This window comes from Dama dama, chromosome 15 (genome assembly GCF_033118175.1).
Source record: "Dama dama isolate Ldn47 chromosome 15, ASM3311817v1, whole genome shotgun sequence".
Lineage (NCBI taxonomy): Eukaryota > Metazoa > Chordata > Mammalia > Artiodactyla > Cervidae > Dama > Dama dama.
In genome coordinates this window covers 20,062,446-20,087,834 of record NC_083695.1, presented here as the reverse complement: position 1 = coordinate 20,087,834, position 25,389 = coordinate 20,062,446, and the positions used below count along the sequence as shown (strand labels likewise).

The following is a 25,389-nucleotide window of genomic DNA, read 5'->3' as shown; positions in this document are numbered from 1 at the left end:
GTAAGTACATTTTTAAACTGTGGTAGGAGATTAGGAAAAATTTATCAAAATAACAGTCATTTATAGGAAAGATCTAATGAAATAAAATCTGACTTTAAAATTCTTTATCTAATGTCTCCAAGATCTGTGGTTTAAAAGAAAAATCTGTCTGTATATGCTATTTTTGTATAAAAATGGAGACGTATAAGAGCATACATTCACACGTGCTTATTTGTATAAAGAAAACATTAGTGGGGAGAGGTGGAGACTGGAGTGAAAGATGGGAATTCGGATGATGAGAACAAGAAAGAAGCAGGACTTTGTGTACTTTTTGTTATACTGTTTGATTTTTAAAATATCATGTATCATTGTAAATCAACTATATTCCAATAAAATTAATTTTAAAAAATAAAATTAAAATAATAAAAACATCATGTGCAAGTAATAACAAGTCTAATATGCAAATATTACAAGTGGTCCTGACCTTTGTTCTAGGGAGTCAGGCCTCACACTGGGTCTGGGCTAGATGCTGTCTTAGCCAATGGAGAGATGGATGTGGAGGCTTATGTGGCCAGGGAAGCACTAGGCTGGTCCTGAGCTCACTCTCCTCAGTCTGCTGTGTCATCCTCCCTTAGATTTATCTGCTTCCTCTGGCAGCATGAAACCCTGGCTGCACACTGCCTATGTTCTCTGCTCCAATTCAGGAGGGTTCTTGGTTGCCAGTTGGTCACACTGAACATAGCTGGTTATGTTTCAGGGGCTCTCTCTGTTCAAGAAACTTTATAAACCAGGCTCAGTACAAACTGAAAACAACACATGCCCATTATAGTCTTGCGTTCAGTCGAGTCTGAGATACAGTTGGGTGAGAAAAGCCCAGAAGATGTCCCCTAGTGCAACCAGACCCACTCCATGCTCCCAGCTAGGATCTGCATCAAATGGAGCCTCAGACAGTCTCTCTTGAGTCCATCCATTTATTCTAATGGAAAATGCTAACATGTGGTTCCTTGATTAGCCAACTGCAAGCTGCCTCATGCACATGGTTCTGTGGAAGGAATCTGGGTTGCAAAGTTTGTCAATACAGGTAGCCTAGTCACATAACTTGGCTCACAACTGGCCTAATCTGATTAGCAATGTTCCATGTAGCTTAGGGAAATGTTAAAACTTCGTGAGAACTACCTTAAAATGAGAAACTTCAGTCCCTGAGAACATACTATTGAAAAAATGACAACACAAGGAATGGAAGCAGATATTTACCACACAAATAATCAACAAAGAATTAGTATGTATAACATAAGTAACTCCTATAAATCAATAAGAACCAACCAATCAGTAAATAAACAGGCAGGGTGCTCAGCAGTTCTGCAGATCTGTCTCTTCAACAGTATTTGAGTTTGGATGGCACAGATCTAGAGACACCGCTTACTCCAACCTCCCACCATTCTCCCTTTTAACAGTCGAAACCTTCAGAATGAGCCACTGAGCTATCCCCAGCCACTGGGACAAGTCAACACCATTTTTTGAGTTAAACTCCATAATAATGACCAACCATAAGCTCCCAGATCCATCAGAATTATTCCTGAGGTGGAGGCTATCATCAGCTGCCTGGTCAACATGCATCTGTGGGCTTCCTACACCTACCTCTTTCAGGGTGAGTGTATGTGTGTGCGTGAGTGTCTGTCTCCATTGTGAGGATGTGGCTCTGGAGGGGGTGAGCCACATTTTCTGTGAATGGGACCAGGAGAAGCAGAAAGGCTCCAAGTATCTCTTGAAATGCAAAACCAGTGCTGCAGCTGAGCTCCTTTCAGGATGTGCAGAAACCATCTCAATAATGAGTGGGGTAGGGACTTCCCTGACAGTCCAGTGGTTAAGAATCTGCCTTCCAATGCAGGGGGCATGAGTTTAAACCCTGGTTTGGGAAACTAAGATCCCACATGCCACAGGACAACTAAGCCCGGTCTGCAACTACTGAGCCCCCTCATCACAACTAGAGAGAACCCCATGTGCCACAGTGAAAATCCTGCACCCCAGAGCTAAGACCTGATGCAACCCAAAATAAATAAATAAATATTTAGGGAGGAAAAAAAAAAATAATGAGTGGGGTAAAACCCAGAACGCTACGGAAGCTGCCATTCTCAAGGAGAACCTGAACCAGGCCTTTTGGATCTGCATGGGCTGGGTTCTGCCCACACAGACCTCCACTTCTGTGACTTCCAGGAGAGTTGCTTCCTAGACAAGCAGGTGAAACTCATCAAGAAGATGAGCAACCCCCAGACCAACCTCCACAGGCTGGCAGGTTCCCAGGCTGGTCTGAGTGAGCGTCTCTTCCAAATGCTCACACGACCAGGAGCCTCTGCAGCCCGGTAGCCTTGGAGGTGCTCCTCTGGTGTCAGGGCAGAAGCCCCTCTCTGCAGCCACCAGGCAGCTTTTTAACCACCCTGGAATCCTTGCCCAAACGTTGGACCAAATGGAAACAATAAAGCTTTTTGAAGAAAAAATAAATAGGCAAATAATTTTATACCTCTTAGGTAGTTAGAGATGGTGTTACCAAAACACAAGTCCATGTGCCTGATGCACATTGAGGCCAAACAATACCAAAACATCAGAGTTTGGAGCAGAGAAAGGTTTATTGAGGGCCATGCAAGGAGACAGGTAGCTCCTGCCTTAAAACCCTCAAACTCCCAAAAGCTCTCAGCAAAGCCCTGTTTTAGGAAAGGTGAGGGAGGGATGTGCTTAGTTGTCACAAACTTCTTGGTGTCAGATCCTTTGTTTCCGAGGGCAGGTCACAGGTCCTGCAAACCTCCACCAAAAAAAAATGTTATTCTCTGTTCTGAGAAGAAACGGCAAGGTCCCAAGGCTCCACTTTCACCCTGTGAGGTCCAGGTCCTGACTAAGAGGAGGCAGGTCTCAGTTGGTGGCTACCTTAAGGCCAGGTCCCCAGGCCCTGTCCAGCTGTCATCACTGAGGGAACCAGGAGCCCAGGACCCAACTGGCCCTCAGGCTCCTCAGACCACCCAAATCGCAGAGGCTGGTTCAGCAAACTGTGTCCCAGGCAGACTACTGCTGCCTTTGGGTCACAGAGGCAGGGATAGGGGAGAGCTTCACTGCTGCCTCAAGGCCTGCCCCTGGCCAGAGGGCAGCCTTGGTGAGGGCTCTGGAGCCCTGCAGGACACAGCCCCCAGCCTGCTCCCCTGGCCCCAGCCCACCTCACCCAGAGGCTGGGTGAGCTGGAGGGTCCCAGGGAGAAAGCCCAGATCTGCCTCTTACCTCACCTCCACCTGAGGACCTCCATCCGCAAAGAGTTGGCCGACTGACGCACCAACGGTCGCTCACTGACAGTTGGCTGCTTGGGGGAGGGGCCCACTGGAGCGCCAGCCAATGGCTTAGCAGGACCACTAATGGTCTGGAGGTAACCCTGCCTGGTAACCGGGTTGGAGGTTCATGGAGCGCAGGAATGCATACTAAGGGGTCGCGCAGAGCGGCCGTGTTGGTGTCTTGTGGGTTGAAAGAACTGAGAAGTAAAACCGCAGACAGTGAGACAGCCAACGACGGGCCGCTTCAGGAGCCCACTCCTCCCTAGTCTATAGAGACAGAAGAGTGAGGCTGTCAGGAGACCAGGAGTCAGTTGAAGTATCTGGGTAGAAGCTAGAACCAGGGTGGACCTGTGAGGTGGGAGTTGGAGGTGCAGAGGCAACATCGTCTGAGTGACAGAGAGATAGGCACTCTGACCTCTCTCTCCCCTCTTTCCTGCCAATGCCTCCCATTGGCTAAGCCCAGAAGCCAGACAGGGAACACAGGAATCTGGGAAATGCAACCTGAGATACAGAACAGAGCAGGGGAAGGACACGGACTGGCTCTGTCCCCACCCCCACTGCCCCAAAAAGCCCTTGCACAGGAGCAGATGGAGACATACATAACAAAACTTATAGCACCACTGTTCATAACAGCAAGATAAGAGAAACAGGTGTCTATTAATAGGAAACGTGAATAAATTATAGTAGTCATACAATGGAATATTCTACTATGGTGAAAGCAAATGAACTATAGCTACATTTATCAACATGGATGAGTCTCACAAAGCCAAACAAAATAAATAAATGTTAGAATTTTATATATTTCTATAAAGCATAAAAGCATGCAATGATGATGATGAAAAAGATAGATATGTTATAAAAGTACACAGAAAAATTGAAAGAAGTATAAAGGAATACATCTTCTGGAAAAAGAAAGGGAGATGTGAACAGAAAGCATGCTGAGAGCTTCAAATGTAGCAAAGATGATACTGGGGGATGGGTACACAGGACCACTGTATATTGCTATTGCTAAGTTTATACAAAATTTTTTCATAGTATGCTAAACTTTACAAAGGAGCTTGAAGGACTGTGAGTCAGAGTGGCTATTCTAAATGTCAGGAAAAGACTCCATTCTTTGTCTGAAGACAGAACTTGATGCTATCTGGCAAATGCAGACTGACCCAAGAAACCCCTCCCAGCTTCTCCCCCTTGGACCCAGTCCAATTAGGCAAACACTTGCCCCACGAGTTCTAGACATGCAGATGGGTACCAGGCATTCTCCTGACTGTTCTACAGATATGGTGGGTAGGAGCAATGTCAGTCGTCAATGTTAGTTTCTCAGGCCTCCAAGAGGCACTGGTTCTGTGTCTCTTCATGACAGGGAACACATTTTGAAGCTCTTCAAGGGTCCCTTTGAACCACTTCCCCACTAGACCTGGGTGAGTTGGATCGTAGCATTTCCAAAGCACAGCACAGTTTTCCAAAGATCACAATCCCTCAAATCTCTCTTCTCTACTGTAAGCTCTTTTTACTTTTATTTTTTTGGCTAAAGGATCTAAGCAGGACCAACTTCATAGGCAAGTGACCTGTCAGACAGGCCCCCACACCTGGAAAGGCCCTGCGCCTGATTTAATGTTCTGTTGCTGTTGTCTGGAATTCATTACTTTAACAGAAGGTCCCACATCTTCATTTTGTATTGGGCCCTGGAAATTGTGTAGCTTATCCTGGACCTAAGACTTGTGCGACTGGTTCTTAGAGTCATTTCCTTGTAAATCTGCATACCAGGTATGGAATTCTGAGAACTACTCTGACAACTACCTTAATGGCCAAAGTCAAAACAGTAAGAGTCCCTTCCTAATATCGCATTACATTTATTTACTTGTTTGTAACCTGTCTTCCCAACAAGGGGTTGTAAAGTCCACCAAGATAAGATTATTTAGCTGAACACTGTCCTCATGACATAGTATCTGGCTTATAATACCTTTCAATAAATACTCATTGGAAGAACAAACATTTACAGAATAATTAAAACTGTGCTTGTCCAGACTTGTTTTCTAACAACTGTTTATATAGCATATACCATATTTTAGAGGATATGTTCTTAAAGAACATGCATAACTCAATACTGATTTTTCCACAGAATGGGACATGCTTCCTCAAAATCTACATCTATAGTACATTTTGGCTTTCATGCTGCTTTCTATTTTCTCAAGACTAACACTAACATTTTACTCCAACTAGAGATTTGCTCTAAAATGTGTCATGGGCACTGTTTGGCCTTCAAGACATTAAAGCCCATCTAAAGTTCATTTCAAAAATCAAAGTTTCAGTCTGTTTTTCAGCCCTATCATTGTCACCCCCATTTAATAAATGCTCAGATAAGATTGCCTCAGAATGTAAAAATATCTAAAATTATAAAATGGTCAATGTGAGGGACCTCCCTGGTGGTCCAGTGGTTAAGAATCTGCCTTCCAATGCAGGGAATGCAGGTTCAATCCCCAGTCCAGGAACTAGGATCCCACTTGCCTTGGGGCAGCTGAGCCCTCACGCACAACTAAAGTACTGGGCACTGCAACTAAGACCCAATACAGTCAAAAATATAAAATTTTCTTTAAAAAAGATGAAGAAAACAACCTCCAAAAGTCTCATCCGTTAATAGTTATATACAACTGCACAATCAAAATACAACTGTATAAGGAAATACTATGCAGCCATTAAAAAACTGACAAGGTATATGTTAATGATATGGAATATATAATTAAGTTTAAAAAATGGTCAATGTGAAAATAAGGAAAGCCCTCACCATAGGCACCTGCCTGCAGAAGCTCTAACTCAGGGAAGCCACAGCCTGGTTGACGCAACACTGACAAAGGGCTGCAGGTCTTTGTTTTTCCTACCAAACTGCCCAACAGCAATGCATATACCAGTGATGCAGTTCGCACGGCTTGCCAACCTTAAAACGAATTTTCAAAATCTGGTGGTATTTCCATTACTTCCAATTCTACATGTGAGCTTAAACACACTTATATTACCTGACATTTGCATAATTTAACTCCCACAAATGCCACCACTCCATGTGTCACTAGGTCACCTGTGTTTCAGTGCGTCTATAAACACACTGCTTTACACCAAACAGAATAACTTGTGAAGCAAGAAAGCAATGGAGGCTCTGCAGCACCAGATGACCTGAAGTGGTTCTGGCAGCAAAATCAAACACAGGGATACTTTAATGCAATTTGCTCCACATGGCAAATGAGTGAGGAAGTGAAATATCTGACTAATACCTAATATTTAAATCCTAGACAAAACATTTCTGTGCAAATAGGGAAGTGCTTTATTTACTCTGATCCAAGTCAAAGGTAGCTGGATAATTAGTTTTCTTTAAACAACATTCAGCTTTGCTGACATCTCATTTTCCAAAAGCAGCTGTTAGCCAAATATAGTATTGTTTATTCGCTCCCTGGAAGGCTGTTTTTAAAAAGCACTTCTTCTGGTAAAAATATTGCATCACATAATTGGAGATAACAGGAAAAGTAGGAGTTGCTGTTTGTATTTAAATAAACATTTGCTCAAAAGTCCAGTTTTCTGTTTGTGAATAACTCCTTTATTTTGTGCCATTAGGCACACTGAATTATTGCTGTTTATTCCCTGCTTTTCAGCCTTGCTAGGAGATATTCCAAACATGGTAACACACGAGGTATTTCTCTTAAAAAACGATAAGAGATAAGACTGAGTTCTTTGCCTTTTTCCTTTATACATGAGCCAGCTATTCCAGTGACAGAGACTTGTGAATATATAATATTAACATCAATGTTTATTATCTGATACATACTTAAATTGTAGTTGGATAAAGTTTACTTTTTTGGTTATTTTTCAGAATGTGACTATTTAAAATACCTGTAGATCTGAGTTAAACTCCCGATTGCCCTCTGGGGGCAAGTGAAGAATGAAAATCACCATTGCTCTTCCAAAGAAAACACTCCACACATCTCACAATGTGCTTGGCTTGCATGTGCTGCGTGCACTGTTGGCTATTACTGTTTTAATCTCTAGGAACTGAAAACCTATGTAGCATTCTCTGATCTGACTTCTATTTTCTCTTCACTGACCACTTGGGCTCTCTCTTCTATCAACATTTTATAGTTGGAGTGGTTTGCCATTTCCTCCATGGGGCTTCCCAACCAGGGGAACGAACCTGCGTCTCCCATATCTCCTACATTGTTCAGTTCAGTTCAGTCGCTCAGTCGTGTCTGACTCTTTGCAACCCCATGGACTGCAGCACATCAGGCTTCCCTGTCCATCACCAACTCCCGGAGTTTACTCAAACTCCACTGAGTCGGTGATGCCATCCAACCATCTCTTTCTCTGTCGTCCCCTTCTCCTCCTGCCTTCAATCTTTCCCAGCATCGGGGTCTTTTCACTTCTTTGCATCAGGTGGCCAAAGTATTGGAGTTTCAACTTCAGCATCAATCCTTACAATGAATACTCAGGACTGATTTCCTTTAGGATTGACTGGTTTGATCTCCTTGCAATCCCTTGGAGGGACTTCTCCAACACCACAGTTCAAAAGCATCAGTTCTTTGGTGTTCAGCTTTCGTTATGGTCCAACTCTTACATGCATACATGACTACTGGAAAAACCAAAACTTTGACTAGATGGACCTTTGTGGGTCATAATGAATGCCAAAATCTAGGATGAGGGAGGTGAGATGTTTGCCCTTTATGGTTATCCAAGCTGCTAGAACTTTCTGTTAGCATGGGTAAGTAAGAGCTCCCAACATATAAATAACATTGCATTTGTCATCCAGTCCCCGAGGCTTCAGATTGATGTTGGCTAGTCTAAAAAGTTTTGTGCTCACCTGGGAAATCACAAGCCTTTTATGTTCTGAACCATTTTCCATTAGTGCCTGTGCATGAGAAGTAATTCAAACAAGAAGCCAAAAAGCATTTCTAAAACTATGTTCAAGTTTTAGCAAGATTTAAGATAGAGCAAATGTTCGGCTTCCCATTTGGATACTTGAAGCAGTGAACGCAGTTCATGAAGAATAGATTTATATTTTATTGCACATAAATATGTTTGTCATGATACCAGAACCATTAAGACAAATGGCTGTGTTCAGTTGGGAAATTTATCTTTTCTGTCCTTATTATAAAGTATATATTGTGGTATAATTATTCTTGTGGTTTCATAGTTAAGGGCATTTTTATAGTAGAGGAAGCTTCGATTCAAATAGCATAGGCTACTTAGTTACTACAAAGCTCCTTACAAAAACTAACACTCATTAAGAAATATTCTCCCCATTCTGCTTGTTATTCCATCATTTCCTTAACAGAAAATAGCATGGTTTTGAAATTGTATCTCAAGATAAGAAACAACTGCCTGTGGAAGTGTACTTTACAGATTTCTCCTCCTAACTGGTAAGAGTAGGTCCATATACATAAACATTCCTCAAGTTTGTAGGTTCTTTGAAATGACAATAGGGATACATTTCTATCAGTACCACTTTACATAACCAAAACTAGGAGCTGCAGTTAAAACAATGATTATTAACAATAGAGCTTTTAAAGGGAAGATATTTAATTATGTAAGGATTTATAACTGTAAGGGTGCTTAAGTTGGAGTTTCCTTTAAAATTAAACAATTGTTATTTTAGTATGGATGGCTGTGACTCTTTGGGGTTGGAATGACAGAACCCCAACTCAAACCAAATTAAGCAAAAACAAACCAAAAACCCACAACTCCTACACCTACAAGGGATACTGAGTAGCTCCAAATGTTAAGGTAGCTCTGCCAGAACCAGGCTTGAGGACCAGAGTCCAGGGACGTCAAACCCCCAAGAATATTTCTCTATTCATCACTTTCTTGGCAGAATGGGGGAGATGCCTCAGGCTCCTAGCCCTGTCGTCCCAGCTTAGCAGTGTCAGCAGAAAGACTTCATTCTCTCAAGGTTTCCATAGCAAAATGGACCCTCAGGGGTCTTATTTAAGTCATTGCCCACCCCTTGCTGCTGGGTTATGGTTTATCACTCTGATCCAGTCTGGGTCATCTCTATGGCACCTGGGCTGCACTCGCTTTACTATTTGCCTGCCTTCTTGAGTTCTTTCTTCTTAAACTTTAGAAACTAAATACATGTTCTATCAATTTATCTTGGAAACCAATACAATGCCATGAAAAGAGAACACTGTGAAGTCAGAAAGTTCCCAAGTCCTTGCTCCTGCTTTTAACTAAACTTGCAGCAACCTTTGGCAAATTACTTAAGCTCTATGAATCTTGGTTTCACTGTCTCTAAGATGAAGATGCCCACTCCCTTACAAGACTGCTGGGAAAAACAGGAAGTGTCGGTGAAGCACAGTGGCTGCTCACCAGAGATGTTCAGTTGTTGTTGAACAGAAGGTACCATAACCTATGAGCAACCTTAAAGGCCTGGGATTAGTCTAGCACTTTAGGTTCTAGACAGAGGTCTGTGGGGATGAAAAAACAGGACATGGCCCCAGCCCTCAGTAAGGGAGAAAATAAAAGCGCTGTGAGTAATGTAAGAAAAAAGTGGGAGACTTCAAAGGAGAAAGGAACTACCATGTACCAGGAACTTTACCCATATTCCCCATTTAATGTACCTTGTAATGCCATTTAACAGATTTAAGCACCAATTACTGTGACAGAAAAATAGCTAACTGCCCAATTTTTGCAATGTATTGAAGAGAACATGAGAGGATCCTGACAAAGAGACATTATATCTGTATGTGTGTCTGTGTGTGTGTATGCATGATGCCTGGCTGCCCTGTCTGTATCCCTCATAACAATTTTACAATCCTACTTATGTATTTATATAAATAAATACCATTTATTATCTCCATTGTACAGTTAAGGAAATTGATTCAGAGACTCTGAGTGACTTACCCAAAGCCACAGACACAACTGGTAGAACTGAGAACCAAGCCCTAACATGGCTCTAAAACTGGAATCTATATTATGCCGATCCAGATCCTATTTTTAAGTCAGAAGTTTCTCCCTCTTCAGGTGCTTTCACACTTTATCCCTCCATCCTTTGCTTTCTCTTTAGTCATTCAATACTCTATCCATCTTGCCCCAGACCTATTCAAACAATGCCCACTACTCTCTTAACTCTACAGCCCACAAACATATCTAAATGTCTCTATTCTATCCACAAAATGCAAAATGATCCTAGGGTCCTAGGAATATGGCAACTATTTAAATAGAGATGGGGCTGAAGTTGACCTGTTATTAAGTACAGTTTGCTAGAAGCACTAATGTAGAAGTATATTTCACCAAGAACTTTCAAGTTTCCTTTTACTAATTAAAAATTATTTTATTGTTAACCAAGTCCCCAAAAGACCTTATATTCACTCTAAAACACTATCATTTTTTTTCAAACATTTAATTCACACAGGCCATGTCCACATATAAATTAATGATTTTATTATACATTATATATTCTTTGCATCATTACTGCCTTTATATTTTATGTTTAAGAACAACAGATCCTTCTCTAAAGCCTACAGACAATAAGATACAGCATTAGTCACAGTATATGGAAGTCTCCTATTGGTGATAAAACACACAAACCTCTCCCCTCACCAAAGAACTTTGTACAGCCTAAAACAGAAATAGAACAAGTTAGAGATAATGCAAGATAACAAAGTTTTCAGACAAATAAAACTAGATGTTGGTCCAATGTTGTTAAAGTCACCACCAACTGGTGATAACTGGTTGCATCACAATCATCTTGGGGCATTTTTAACTGTTCAGGGTAGGACTGAGAGTTAGTCTCAGGTGTTTCTAGCACAGAACATATTTAAGAGCTACTGACCCAGAGACAAGATCCACTTTAAAAATCAATCAGAAGCACCACAGCACAAGCCAATTTAAAAATATGCATGAGATGAGGACCCAATTCAGTGGCTTTTCAACTAGTCACTGAAGCTGACATAAATACTTTACTTAGGACTACACAGAGAGCTGGAGCAGAACAAAAACTATGTCTCATTATAGCAACTGATGGCAGGCTTCTTCCATCTCATTTCCCTGGTCCACCAAGTAGGTTCTAAACTGATGAATTACTGACTTTTCAATTAGACTGCACAGAACAATAGCAATGAGCATGCAGGCTGCTGCTACCAAATCCACAAGGCCCCAAACATTGGTGACACCAATGCATCTACATATTATTGAAACAGAAGGACCAAGAAATAATTATATAAGACACACTGATAGTTTTGTGGGGGCAGAGGGGTAGGAGCATCAGTTATCAATGCTGAGTCTACACCTCTAAAGTTCTGTAATGCACAATTGAAAAGTAGACCCATTTCAATACTTCATAGACAGTCTGCAGATATTCCATTTCACCATCTCAATTAACTCTTTTGTGTGACCTTTCACTTACCAAATTCCCACCATAAAATCTCTCAACAGTGTGACCTCAAACAACTTCCATCTCCAGTTGCATTCCCTTACTGCAGGCTGGCTTCCACCAAGACCTAGAAGAAGGCTACCAAACCTCTCACCTTATGCCCTGTTGCCAAAGAAAGTGACCCATACTTTCTCCTCAAGTGAAAAAATTAGAAGACAACAAGATTAGGTAGATCACCCATTACATACTCAATCAACTGGATCAGCCACACAAGAAGGCTCATTCCAGTCATGGGTAACCACCATGAAAAGCAGCGCATATGGGCAGCCAATGGATAGATGTACACTAAAAATGACAAAAATTATTTTTAGAGACATTTCTCTTGGCTATAACAAACAATCTAACATTAGGCATCTTACAGGTAAAAATCACAATGAGCAGCATTATTAAACAATTCCAAAAGCTAGTGATCTTGGCTAAATAGTTATACATTAGAACCTTCTAAGAAGGCTGCTAATAAACTAAACTATGTCAAAATTTGCAAAGAGTTTTAGTCAGACTTGAAAGCGAAGATAAGCAACTCCTTTGTATGGTTATTACCTCTGACGAAAGCACAAGAATTCACTCAGACAAATAACTTTCATAACCTACCTAAAAATAGGATAGCTCATAAATTTTCTAAATTGTTCTTTCCTGCTGTGGACAGCCCTTGATCTCTGACTGTAAAACTCAGCAAGCTTTGGCATACACTAATGTTAGTTTAACAAGTTGCTAAAAACCTCTATAAATTAAGCATCGCCTCTCAAATCTGTATAGTTCTCTCATTCTGAACGCCTAAAACATTTAGGTCACAAATTGAAATACCAGTAGAAAAATACTCATCTTTAGGCAGGTTGTATAGTTACCACATGGCAAGAAATTGACAAGAAAATTTAAATAGAGTATAAAAATACTTCAAAGCAACATGAACTTTGAACTTAGCACACTTTCCTAAATTTTAGTATTTCCAAAAAGAAAAGAAGACTGGGGTAGCATTTTAGATGGTTTGAGTTAACTCAAAAATTTCCTGATTCCTGACATCAATACTAGATTTATATAGTTTTATTATAGTAACAAACAGCTGTTACAGTGGGATCTACAAACATATACAGAATTATTATATTTAAATTCATATAGAAGAGTATTTACATTTTTAAGTTACTTTTGAAATCAGAAGATGAAGTACAGATTAAGTTTTACAACAAAGAAAAGAAAAATACACAAGACAGAAACAGATGAACAGTAAAAATACAATTATCTGTTCTTGACACAACACAGGGAAACTGTCAGAAAGCTACATCTTCTTAATTTGACTGTCCAAATCATGGAAGTACGGATGATTCAGTGCCATTTTGCCAGAAATTCGTTTGGCAGGATCATAGATTAACATTTTCTGTGTGAGGAAAAGATTTTTTAAAAGGTTATTTATTTAAGGAAAAAAAAAAAAAATCCCCCAAAAGCCTTACTTTTCTACCAATAAGCCATACACTAATAATTTTAAAGAAAAACTACTAAATGAACATTCCCATTAATTTAATACCAAACCACATAAATGTTTTACCTCACCCACTAGCTCTAAAATGATCTATTCTTTAAATCACAAATATCTTGATAACCTTTTTTCTATAAATTACAGTTTAAGACACAAGTATTCATGGATAACTTTAAAACCAAGGCATAAATTTAAGAATGATTATCTAGTTAATTATATTTACTTTGAGAATTAAAAGGCCCTCTGAATTATTTACAACATTCCTGAAATTGTGGTAATTAACTATAGAGGTTTCTAATGTAGCTTTCAGCAAGTTTCTAATAAAAACAAAACCAGCGTGCAATATGCTATAAACATAGCTAAAATGAGTCACTAAATGAACTATGGTCAGAAAACCTAATATTAAAGTTTATTTACACATCAGCAGAAAAGTTTGAATAAAGTTAAAATGTATCTGAAAGAAATCTTAAAACTAAATCAATAAGCCAACCTAGAGATACTTCTATCTTGTTACCATTTAAGTTCTTGTTCTATAGCTAGCACTCTACTAAGTGCTTTGTTCGTTTCATGTTACTTAATCCTGACAACAAAAGGTATGAATTAGTCCCACTTTACAAATCAGAATACTGAGGCTCAAAGAGGTTAAGGAACTTGCCCAAGTTCATAGAGCTTACGAGTGAGAAAGATGATATTTGAACCCAAGACTAACATATGGTTTACAGCAGTGATTATCAACCTGGTGAGACCGCCCCTAACGGGGTATTTGGCAATGTGTAGATACATTTCGGGTTGTCACAACTGGGATGAAAATGTGTTAATGGCATCTACAGGACACAGAAATGGGATGCTGTTAAGTATCTTAATGATGTACAAGACTGCCTCCAGCAGCAAAAAATGATCCAGTCCAAGATGTCAATACTGGTTAGACTAAGGAACCGTGATGACAAGATGATTTTCATTTGGTTAACTAAAGTGGCATTCTTTGAAATGTTTAAGAATCCCAGACTGGGCCAGGAATACAGAGGGCCTTTTACACCACATCATCAATACTGATGCACAAAATATCTGAGTGGCAGTAAAGGACCCTGGACTGCACTGGAAGCATTTGGGAAATCTGAGCTGAGGTTGGTGGCATGGTTATAACCTGTGAAAGAGGCCCAGAGGTCAATTAGAACATGTGTATGATGATACAGCAACAGATTTTTTTCCTTTGTTTAGTAACCTACCAAAATTTCTTTTTTGGAATTACATTATCCGAGATTCATAAGATTTAGTTCCTTCTAACGCCTCAGTATTTAAATACTGTTCTAAAATAAATTTCCTGAGGCAGGTCTAGGACAATTTATTTTATTCTAACAAATTATTTTTTGTCTTATTTTTAAAGAACACAGCTGTTTAGTTGGAACAGCAACGTAATAGAGGGGAAGGTTTTAAGAACTACATTCATACCTTTGCTAACCTATCTGATGTGGAAATGAGGCACAAGGTGAGAAATGGAAATTCATGCAGCAAAGGCTTTAATAACCAACAATATGAAAAAATAAGGAAGACACCTATGTCTAAACTAAAAACCAGTAAATACCAAGACAAAAAAGCTGGAAAGGAGGGCCACTCCAAGTCAGTCACCTACAGCGTTATTATTAACCCTGTCCTCTCCTTCAGAGTATCTATAACTATCTATCAGATCAAAAAAAAAATCAATAAGGACAACAAAAAAATGCCAAATTTTTTCATATCTAAAATGGAATTAGTAGCTTGCTTCAGTAGCACATATACTAAATGGAGCTAGTAATATAATAAACATAACAGACATAACAGCTATATGTCTAGCTCAACAAATGTTGGTTTTATTCCTATTTCCTAGGTAAAGACAGAATTAAGTACATTCAGAATTAATTATCCATGGTGTTAAAACCAATATAAAGGGTATTCCTTACCGAGAGCAGATCCAAGCCATTTTCATCCAAGTTTTTGACATGGGATGCTAAGCTTCCTGGTTTCCACTTGGGAAATGTATTCTTATAGTCCTGTAAAGATTCTACTTCTGGCCACACTTCATTATTGGGAGTGCCCAAAGCTCTAAAAACCCAGAACAAAACAAAAACTTACAAGTTAAAGCATCAACATAATTCTTGTTATCTACATGTTAATTTTAAAGTTCTTAACAGCTCAAGCATAAATGAAAAATACCTGAAAATTCTGAAGAGTTGATCAATTTCTGAATCCCCATGAAAAAGTGGTTTCTTAGTTGCTAATTCAGCAAATATGGTACCTATACTCCAAATGTCCACTGGAGTTGAGTAGCGAGCTGACCCCAGCAATACTTCTGGAGATCTATACCAGAGTGTCACTACCTATTACAAAGAAAATACCTTACTTGGAATAAATGTGGCACATTAAATTATCTAAATGTAAACATTTATATTAGGACTGTCCTTTAGAATGCTGCACGACTGTCTCTGATAGTGTTTAAAAGTCAATTAACTATACACAATACTAAATGTTAGATAAATACTTCGTTTGTAAGTTATATTCACTAAGGAGGAAAAGATAAAAGCATACCAAGTCTTTTCAAATCAGTGAAACGCAAGGATCAAAACACTCAAGACAGCATCCACTTAAAAACCAAAGCACGATGATACTGGATTTAGGTTGTCACTATACTGTACAAGTATATGCACCACTTACATGCTAAAATCACAACCAAGGCAAACAACAGCTTATTAGTGGTCTAGCACCAATCTCGGAGAAGGCAATGGCAACCCACTCCAGTGTTCCTGCCTGGAGAATCCCAGGGACGGCGGAGCCTGGTGGGCTGCCGTCTATGGGGTCGCACAGAGTCGGACACGACTGAAGATTCTTAGCAGCAGCAGCAGCACCAATCTACTATTTTAGCATATCTAATTTATCACAATGGAGGGCAACAGCATCTATTTAAACCAGTGGAAACCAAATAATATATATTTACAGATCCATGGGAAAAATTATAAAAATGAATGATTAAAAAGGAGCCAAGACATCTGACCAGAGGTGCACTGTTACAAGTTTTGATCTAGAGGAAGCCTTTGAGCACAAGGGTAGACAACTCCACAGAAGACAAGATTTCCCAATAATCCTTAACTGTGATTCAGCATTCTTTTTCCCTCCAGAAACAGCAAACAAAAAGCTAAGTCATCAGTGTAACAGGGACAAAATTTGGTTATATTTACAAGCTTCTAAAAGCATCTGAAATAGTCATACTTAATCAACAAAATCTTTAACTAGTCTTTTTCAAGACAGGATCCAAACAAGAAACAGAAATCACATGTAATTTGAACAGGGAACGTTTACTAAGCAGGATTAATAACTCTAACAGAGGACTGTAATAATTGGAGACTGACTTGTTAAGAATAAATGACTCCTTCCTGCAATGCCTCTCTAGCACCCTCTACTGTCAGAGCGTAACATACCAGCATCTGGCAAAGGAAAAACACTCACAAGTTCCAGATACATTTTCACACAGCAGACACTGAAGGGTTACTTTGGACTAGAGAGGCAATAAACTGATACTGACCAAAAGTTGAAATCTTTCTATTTTTTCTTGTCTTAAAGAATACATAAAACAATCCCTCAATCACACATAACAAAAGTACCAAAAAGCATACCTCATGCGTATATACTCTAATAGGTATTCCAAAAGCTCTGGCAAGGCCAAAATCTGCCAGTTTAATTGTTCCTTTATCATCAATCAACAGATTTTGAGGTTTTAAGTCTCTGTGGAGAACTCTTCTAGAGTGACAAAACACAATCCCTTGTAGGATTTGGTACAAATAACTCTGGAAGAAGGAAATATAAATTAGAAACTTAACCACGTGATAGAATGATTTTCTAAATAATCTTGGGAGGCTTCTTTCAAAGACATAAGAAATTATAATGCAGAGAAATAAACAACTTACCAAAAAAGTTCTCAGGCCACTTGAGACTAACAGGAGGTATCTGGGAGGTGAGAAGCCCATTTATATCAAGTATTATGTTTGTACAACTAAGACAAAGATATTCACCTTATGGGCACATCTATAGGCACTCATTTCGTTTTCTTTTACTTATTCTGGTCCCTAATTCTTAAGTAATAAGGCAATTTTCTATACATAAAAAGTTTCTTAAACTTTTGTTTTATATACTTATAGCAACTCTAGTTCTGTCCCAAGTAAGTTTAATCTTTTCCATTTCTATCTTTTATCTTTATATATTCATTTCCTCTTTGGAAACACTGGTCACAAATTAAAAAAAGAAAGAAAAACCCAGAATATTATGACTGTATTTAAACAGATATAACTATGGCAAAACACTGTTTAGCAGTTCAGAGAAGTGTTTTGTAAGATACTTGTTGCCAACACAATGTAATTGACATTTGAAGCAACATGGGTACTACAGAAATATAAAATAATAGTATTGACTATAAAGTTCAATATTATAAAATACATAAAACTGATCAGTTGGAACAAATGGCTAGCCATTTGGAAAAAAAATTAAGAACCCTAGTTCCTACATCAAAAGAAACCTTTGATCCATCTAGAATTTAAGACAAAAGGAGAAATGGTAATCTACTAAAATCACTAGAAAAACACTGTCATGTACTGTTCTAACACATGTGATCCTCATCTTTGCATGAGGAAGACTTAAATAAGACATAAAAATCTCCAAAATTCATGTACCGATATGTACAAGTATGTTAAATTATAAAAATAACTAATGGTATATACACACCATTAACAAAAGACAAAAAAAAAAAACAGGAATAAAAGAACTATTATCAACACATTACTAATAAGAGGCTCTTAGAAACCAGCGAAAAAAGTATCCTAACAGAATCAACAGCGAAAAATATTTATAGTGTTTATAAAATGGCTAAGAAATGAAAAATGTTAAACGAAAGGCAAAATGATGTTAATGTATTTTTTACATAGTATTGTTATCAAAAAGATTAATCAAGACAAGTTTTGACAGTGATGTGCTAAAAGAATTATATTACACCATGATGTTGGTCTAATTTTTTAGAGGGTTAACTGGCACTATCAAGATTTTAAGTGTAAATAAACATCTTCAACCCACTGATTTCAGTAGTGAGACTCCTATAAAGATACACAGGAAGATATGAAGATATTCACTGCTGCACTGACCATAAGGACATGAGTCACCAAGCTGGAAAACAACTTCAGTGTCCGCCAGTATGGAGCTGGCTTATGCAATTATATCAGACATCAGAAAGATGGGTTCATATACTCACACTTTACACAGTAAAAGGGAAAGTAACGCATATATACTAGTATATATAAAATCCCATTTTTATAAAAAGTTTATGTAAATACAAAGTTGACATACAAGTATCTCTAAGATTACTAATAAAACAAAGGCTACCTCTGAGGAGTGGTTTGGTAGAGATGGTATAAGGATAATTATTTTAAATTTAAATGAAGTTTAATCTCTACAATAAATTAACCAAAATATATATTCAAATCCAGAATAAAATGAAACTGCCTGCCAGCATCACCATGTCCCAGGCTTTTGTTCTTTACACATACCTGACTGACAAAGAACAGAATATCCTAGTTTCCAACAATCAGGCAGTGCTTTTCACTTTACAACCAGAAACACTATCTAGTAATAAAATGGGGAATTGTTAACAACCTAAACTATAGACTATGTGAGAAAAAACAAAATATTTTTTAATGAAACATTCTTTTCTTCCTTGTTCTACTTTCTAACATTTTTTCCAAGCATATTCTCATGAAACACAGGCACTTCTAAAGAGACCCTTTAGATTCACAGTGGATAAACACTAACAAAATTAGGCAAGATTCTTACCTTAACAAGTGAAGAATCCATGAACTGACCAGGAGGGATAGAATCCAAGTATTTCTTGAGATCCATGGAAAGGAATTCAAAGATGAGATATAACCTGGAATCCTGCATAAGCACATCTTGAAGACTGAAAAATAAAACAATTATAAACCTTAACATTTTTGATCTCTCACAAAATAAAATGGCTTCTATACACTTCATAGCTGCTATTAGAAAAAGCAGGCCACAAGAAATTTCTTCAGTAACAAATACATGCTATACTGTTTTGGGAAAGAGGTGGTACCTTCCCTAGTGAAAACAGTAGTATTAAACTAGAATTTGAGAAAGGAACCTCAGGGCAGCAACTGAAAATTAAGTGACGTTACAGGTGCTAACTTGGTAAACAGCCTGTATTCCAGAAGGATATTTCTAGATTGACTGCTTCTTGCTTAGAGCTTGTCTTTCCATTGAGGCAAATTATAGCAATAAACTTTTGGAAGTATTATCTAAACTTACCAGTTGTTCACCATCTCAAGCCCCCAAAATGCAACTAAATCCTAACTTTCACCTGACCTAGCTAGCTACCTATCTCAGGTCGCTAATTAAGGAGTCCTTACAGACTAGAGCTCTGAGTTAGAACAGTGACAAAGTTGTGTGAAAAAAGACTTCCTTGTCTCCCTTGACTAGTTTATCCTGATTTTCTAGCCCCCACTACTAATCTCTATCACCAAGCCCCTCCAACTCTGTTCCTGCTTTAAAAGCCTATGTTTTTCTATGCCCAGCATTCTCAATGAACAAAAATAGTAAGGCTCTATTCTACTCAGAAAGGTTCGATCAGAAATTAAGCAACTGTAAAAATTTTCACAATGAAATTCACATGTGAAATAGCATGCGGAAAATGATTCAAATTCAGATATTATACCATACCTGACTATATTTGGATGACGAAGCTCTTTTAATAGAGATATTTCCCGAATTGCAGTACTAGGAACCCCTTCCTCTTCACTTTCTAGTCTGATTTTCTTCATGGCTACCACTTGACCTGTAGTTTTGTGTCTACCCTTATACACAACTCCATAGGTACCTGAAATAGACAAAGTAAGTGTCTGCTATGTGACAACCTCCACAAACTAAAAAAAATTTTTAAAAAGATGATTGAATTCCACAAGGTGTCACATGATAGAAACATCTACTGTGTGGCCACAAAGGAAGCATCTCATTCATAATTATACTCTCATCACTTCTGAAAGAAAAGAGGCTAATTACAACCTAACCTATCTGCAGTTTAGAAAATCCATATAGTCATCACAGGTTCCCCATACAATTCAAATTACCAGTAATTTTCCAGCACATTTTAGAGAAAAAGGATCATTTGCAAATTGGAGTGTATGTCCTGTCAAATATCCTACACAAGGTAGGCAAAAAATAAATGCAGGAAGCCTCACATCCATTTGGAAGTTGAGAATATGGATTCTGATATATGGGCTTTAGATAATGAGCAACAATTCCAATATAAGGGTTCCTGGGGTGGTTGGGTGCACCGAACAGAAAAGGCAGTAAGGGAAATGGACTAGTCAGCTAAAATCAAGTTCATATGCATGATATGCTGAATCCCCCAGGTAAGTGATTTTTAAGCTGGGGTTGGACAATTTAAGGGAGGTCTTGACTCCCTTAATTACATGAAAATTTTCTTAAATAGCTTTACAATTTTTTTCTATGACATCAGTGTAACTTCAAAAGCAATTAGGAGGGACTTATATCTAGGTAAGTCTATTTTACAGCTTTTTAAGAGTTTCTCCAAAACTAGTAGTATTTCAAAAAAGGCTAAGAAGCACTAATAAATAAATGATTTACTTGTTTGATCAGAATATTAAGGAGGGTTTGCTCAGTGACAAACTGATGCTATGTAAACTGTTCTTTTTTTTTTTTAAAATAGAAATTCTATCCAATTGTCTATGTCATGGTGTCATTTTGAAAACATAAGCTGACATAAAATCCATTGTATATTATTTTGACTAAATCTGGAGTAATTGTGCTTTGGGTAGCCAATTGATCTGGGAATCCCCTGATGGTCTGGTGGTTAGGACTCTGCACTTCACTGCTTAGTGCCTGGGTTCACGTCCCTGATTCAAGGAACTAAAATTCGACAAGTCGTGTTGTGAGGTCAAAAATATAAAGGAGAACTGATCTTATTTGATCTTCACCACCATCCTTCATGGATGGACCTTCTGTACTCTTAAAATCTGTACATTTTTCAGATGTAAATTATACTTGCATTAAATACAAAAGTAGGTAAGCCAGTAGCACCCTCACCCAGCACACTGTTAAGACAGACTCAGGAAGATCAGTCATTTGCATAATATAGTCAAATAAGAAGTTAATGATAAATTCAAACTTCTTTTTTAAGTATTCTTACCTCTCACTCAAGTGTGCAACATTCACCTGGTCCTAAAATTTACTCATAATAGACACTGATTAACTTATAGTGAACACTCAGTATATACTGAATTGAGTTTTAGACATCACAAGTGCTCTTTGTCTCTCCTGACTCTTTTTGAATCATTGCCACTTCTCACTGAACTACTGGAACAGTGCTCTAGTTAAACAGAGCATAGTCATTTCACTGGTTCATTACCAAAAATCATTTGTGAGATGCAAGGCATGCACTTTGAAATGAACTAAGCATTATAAAATTTAAAAATCTTCAATATAGGCAAATTATGGAGACTGAACAATAAACAGAAAAACCATTAATCAACAAATGGTTATAGGCTGTCTGCTAAATGCTAACTAAGGTTCCACATCATGCATATAGTTATGTTCTCTATGATCTAAAAAGGCAGAAAGGGGTTCAAATTATTACCTGAGTTCAATGAATTATTTTTGTTAACTCAGAAGAAAACCACAGAACAACTCGGTAATAACTGAAATAAGAGTTGATATATTTAAGAAATGAACTGGGTAGTCAAAAACTCAATGTCAAGGGGGAAAAGACAAGAGAACTATTTTAATCAAAAGACATTAAGAAGACATTAACTACCAAATGAAATACATGACCCTGACTAGAACTTCAGAGAGTATATGCAGACGTACTTAAAACTAAAGCACATAATTTCACTGCCCTAACACTCTCCTCAACACACCTACAAAACAGCAATAGTGTTTTTTAAAAATATATAGATATATTGCTTTAAGTGTTTAGTATTAGAAGAATGTAAGATTATTGGAGGGGTGCTGTTAGGGAGACATGTCAGAATAATTTCAATTCTCTTGAAAGGTTAACTATTATTTTTTGCTTATGCTATTATGTAGAGAACATATGTATTAATGCACTAATGTACTGTTAGATACTTTAAAAACTGAATTTGAATATTTACATATCTTTGTGTCAAAGACGTCAAATCATTAAATCATTTTTTAAAAATCCTTTTATATTATTAAAACCACTCACCTTCTCCAATTTTCTCTATTTTGGTATAGTCTTCCATACTTAATCAGTGGGTATGGTAGATCCTAAAATAAGAAGAAAAGCTTATTTGATTACATGCCACTAATACAAAGGGTGCTTTTAAGTTATTTTTGAGATATTACAAGTAAAGAATTTCCCATCGTGCCTAGAGCAGTATTAACTTTCCATACTAGGACGTCCCTCATGGATAGGAATCCACCTGCCAATGCAGGGAACACAGGTTCAATCCCTGGTCCAGGAAGATTCCACATGCCACAGGGCAACTAAACCCAAGCGTCACAACCACTGAAGCCTTAGGTGCACTGCAACAAAGAGTAGCACCCACTTGCCTCAACTAGAGAAAGTCACTTGTGGCAATGAACATCCAGTGCAGCCAAATATAAATAAATTTTTAAAAATTTTCCATAATATTAGCTATTCTATTAAAACAATATTTTCAAGGGGAAGAACTCAAGACTCTCCCACCTTTCTTAGCTTCAGAAACATTGGAAATATTTGTATATCCTATACCTGGATAACTTTAGTGTACTAAGTCGCTTCAGTGTCTGACTCTGTGTGAGCCTATGGAGGCTGCCAGGCTCCTCTGCCATAGGATTCTCCAGCTGAGAATACTGGAGTGGATTGCCATGCCCTCCTCCAAGGTATCTTTCTGACCCAGGGATAGAACCCACTGCCTATTGTTTCCTGCACTGGCAGGCAGGTTCTTTACCACTAGAGCCACCTAGGAGCTTCTTTCAAAGTTAACCTTCAAAATTCAGACATCAACTTATCTATCCGTCCCAAACAAAACCCTGATGTTCTTTACATAAGACTTCTAAGGCTCATCAGTGTGTGCCAGTTATACCCAAATATTTCAACAAAGAATGCTACTTGAATTTGTAGCTTCATGATACTTCTATGAAGTTAATAAACAATTTTTAAAGACATGAGTAGGGAGCTAAAATGTGGTCACACTGCTCAACCGTTAGAAAATATTTAAAGCAGCAAAAGTATATTCATTTCAACTTGCTGAAATGACAGTTTTAATCTTTCTCTTGTTGTCAGGAGTCACGTAACACAAACATGACAAAAAACTTTCAAGATACCTTTTATAAAGTAGGAAATATCACTAAGCACTCTAAAAGAAAATGGGCAAATCCACACATAAAGTCTATTTTAATTATATCCATGCAATGTCAACAACAAAGAATGTCCATATACTTGAATCACAAAAAAATGGTTAAAAAAAAAAAAAAGGCTGAAATGACAACCAGATACTCAAGACTTCCTGGTAAGTTTGCCACGGAAACATTAACTTCAGAAGCCCAAACCTTCGTTTTATATCACTGATAAAATCATATATAAAGGTTACTGAACCATAAGCTATATTGACCCTTAAGTTTTATTTCTCACATTCTTTTTCAAAATCATTCCAGACATAAGCAGAGATAAACTTTTTTAAATAAACAAAACTGCACTACACTGGCCATCTTAAAAATGCTGAATTTTACAAATGGCAATGGATTAGGATTAACTATCTTCTTCAATATCCAGTTGTAATATGCCCAAGTCACAATGAAACTGTGGAGCTGACTTTAAACAAAATAACTGAAAACTAACTCAATTTCAAAGCTGGGTTCAATTATTCTTCCACCTTTTCCTGGTTGCAACTATTTTAAATAAAGGATGTGGCTTCGTAATGCCTTTTGAATGCCTCCTCTATTCCTAGTGGCAGGATGTATAATATCAATGGCTTCATCCGCCCAGACACCTCCAGGTCTTTAGAGAAAGCAAGACCTGCATGTTAAAAATGATTAAAGGATTTAAAAAGACGCGTTTCTAACTCTCGGCGTTTCTTAGATTTCCAGTTTTTGCCAATTCCACTGTATGTAACAACCACCAAGCATAAAATAAAATCCAAAAAATCCAAGTTCTCTCGGGGTCTATGCCCAGGATAAGTTGTTCTTAAAAGCTCCAGGTAGGCTAGGGTCATGGGAGCAGAGAAGCAAGCTGAGAAGGCCCATAAATTAGTTCTTCCGGTCGGTTTCCTGGGACCTTCTGGGACTAGAAGCAGCCCCGAGCACCTGGCCGAGTTGCGGTCTTGCTTTCCACTCCCGGAGGCGAGGTTAGGAGCTACAGGGCCGAGCCTGGCACTCCACAAGCATTTGGCGTCGGCGAACGAAGGCACAAATCTGGCTTCCATCAAGCCCCGAAAGCCTCCTCAGCCGCCCGCGACCCCAGATTGCAATTCAGAAGCCAAAGCAATGCCAGCCCTGCCGAAGCAACCCCGCCCGGGCTGGGGTCCCGCAAGCCTCCCACTGAAGCCGGGGTTGGCGTCGCTCCACTCGCAGGCTCGGGGCCTCGGGTTAAGGCCGGGCCTGGCGGTACGCAGAACCCCACTGCCCAGAGCCCAGCCTCCCAATTATCACCTGCTTCACTAATACTCCCCCTCCCAGGCCCGCGAGCCGGCCCTTCCGAGTCGACACCCCATAGACAAGACCCTGACCCCACCAACGCTACCCGGCTTATATCCCGCGGCGAAAGCTGCGGCGGCCACCTCGTCTGCGACGCTCTCCCCTAACTTCCAAGCGCCAGCTCTGGAGCTGAGTGCGAGCAGTTTCAAACTCACCGCGCTAAAGGGTCCTGGATTCACCAATCAGATAGCCCGTAGACTTTTAAAGGAGCCAATCAGAGCCTAGCTGCCCTTAACTGGACTTCCCGGGTGGCTAGAGCGCGAAAGGTGGGGGAAACGGCGGCTGGAGAAAAAGCAGAAGGGCGGGCGCCAACTGAGTCTGAGCGCAAGCGCTTTCCAAGATAGGGTCGTCCTATTGATTCTAGTCATAAAAAATCTACTGTTCTCTCTGGGTTGGTTTTTTTTCCTCTCCCAATATTGGCACAATAAAAATTTGAGGTATTCAAATAGTTCATCACAAGAGTGGTACTACACGTAATC

At 38.8% G+C, this 25,389-nt stretch overlaps 1 protein-coding gene across 2 annotated transcripts; it reads right to left on the bottom strand.

Annotated features, from left to right (window-relative positions):
* Positions 1-10,683: 10,683 nt before the first annotated feature.
* CDK1 (cyclin dependent kinase 1) lies at positions 10,684-25,085 on the bottom strand. Of its 2 annotated transcripts, none has more exons than XM_061161591.1 (8): positions 25,066-25,085; positions 22,440-22,501; positions 19,916-20,072; positions 19,013-19,136; positions 16,813-16,983; positions 15,359-15,522; positions 15,106-15,247; positions 10,684-13,069 (listed from the first exon to the last, which is right to left on the bottom strand). In XM_061161591.1, exons 2-8 carry the CDS (start codon positions 22,474-22,476, stop codon positions 12,971-12,973), a joined length of 894 nt encoding a protein of 297 aa, XP_061017574.1. In that variant the 5' UTR covers positions 22,477-22,501; positions 25,066-25,085; the 3' UTR covers positions 10,684-12,970. The 2 variants fall into 2 exon arrangements, with proteins under 2 accessions (XP_061017574.1, XP_061017573.1); XM_061161590.1 differs by lacking the exon at positions 25,066-25,085 and adding an exon at positions 24,957-25,065.
* Between the last annotated feature and the right edge of the window lie 304 nt (positions 25,086-25,389).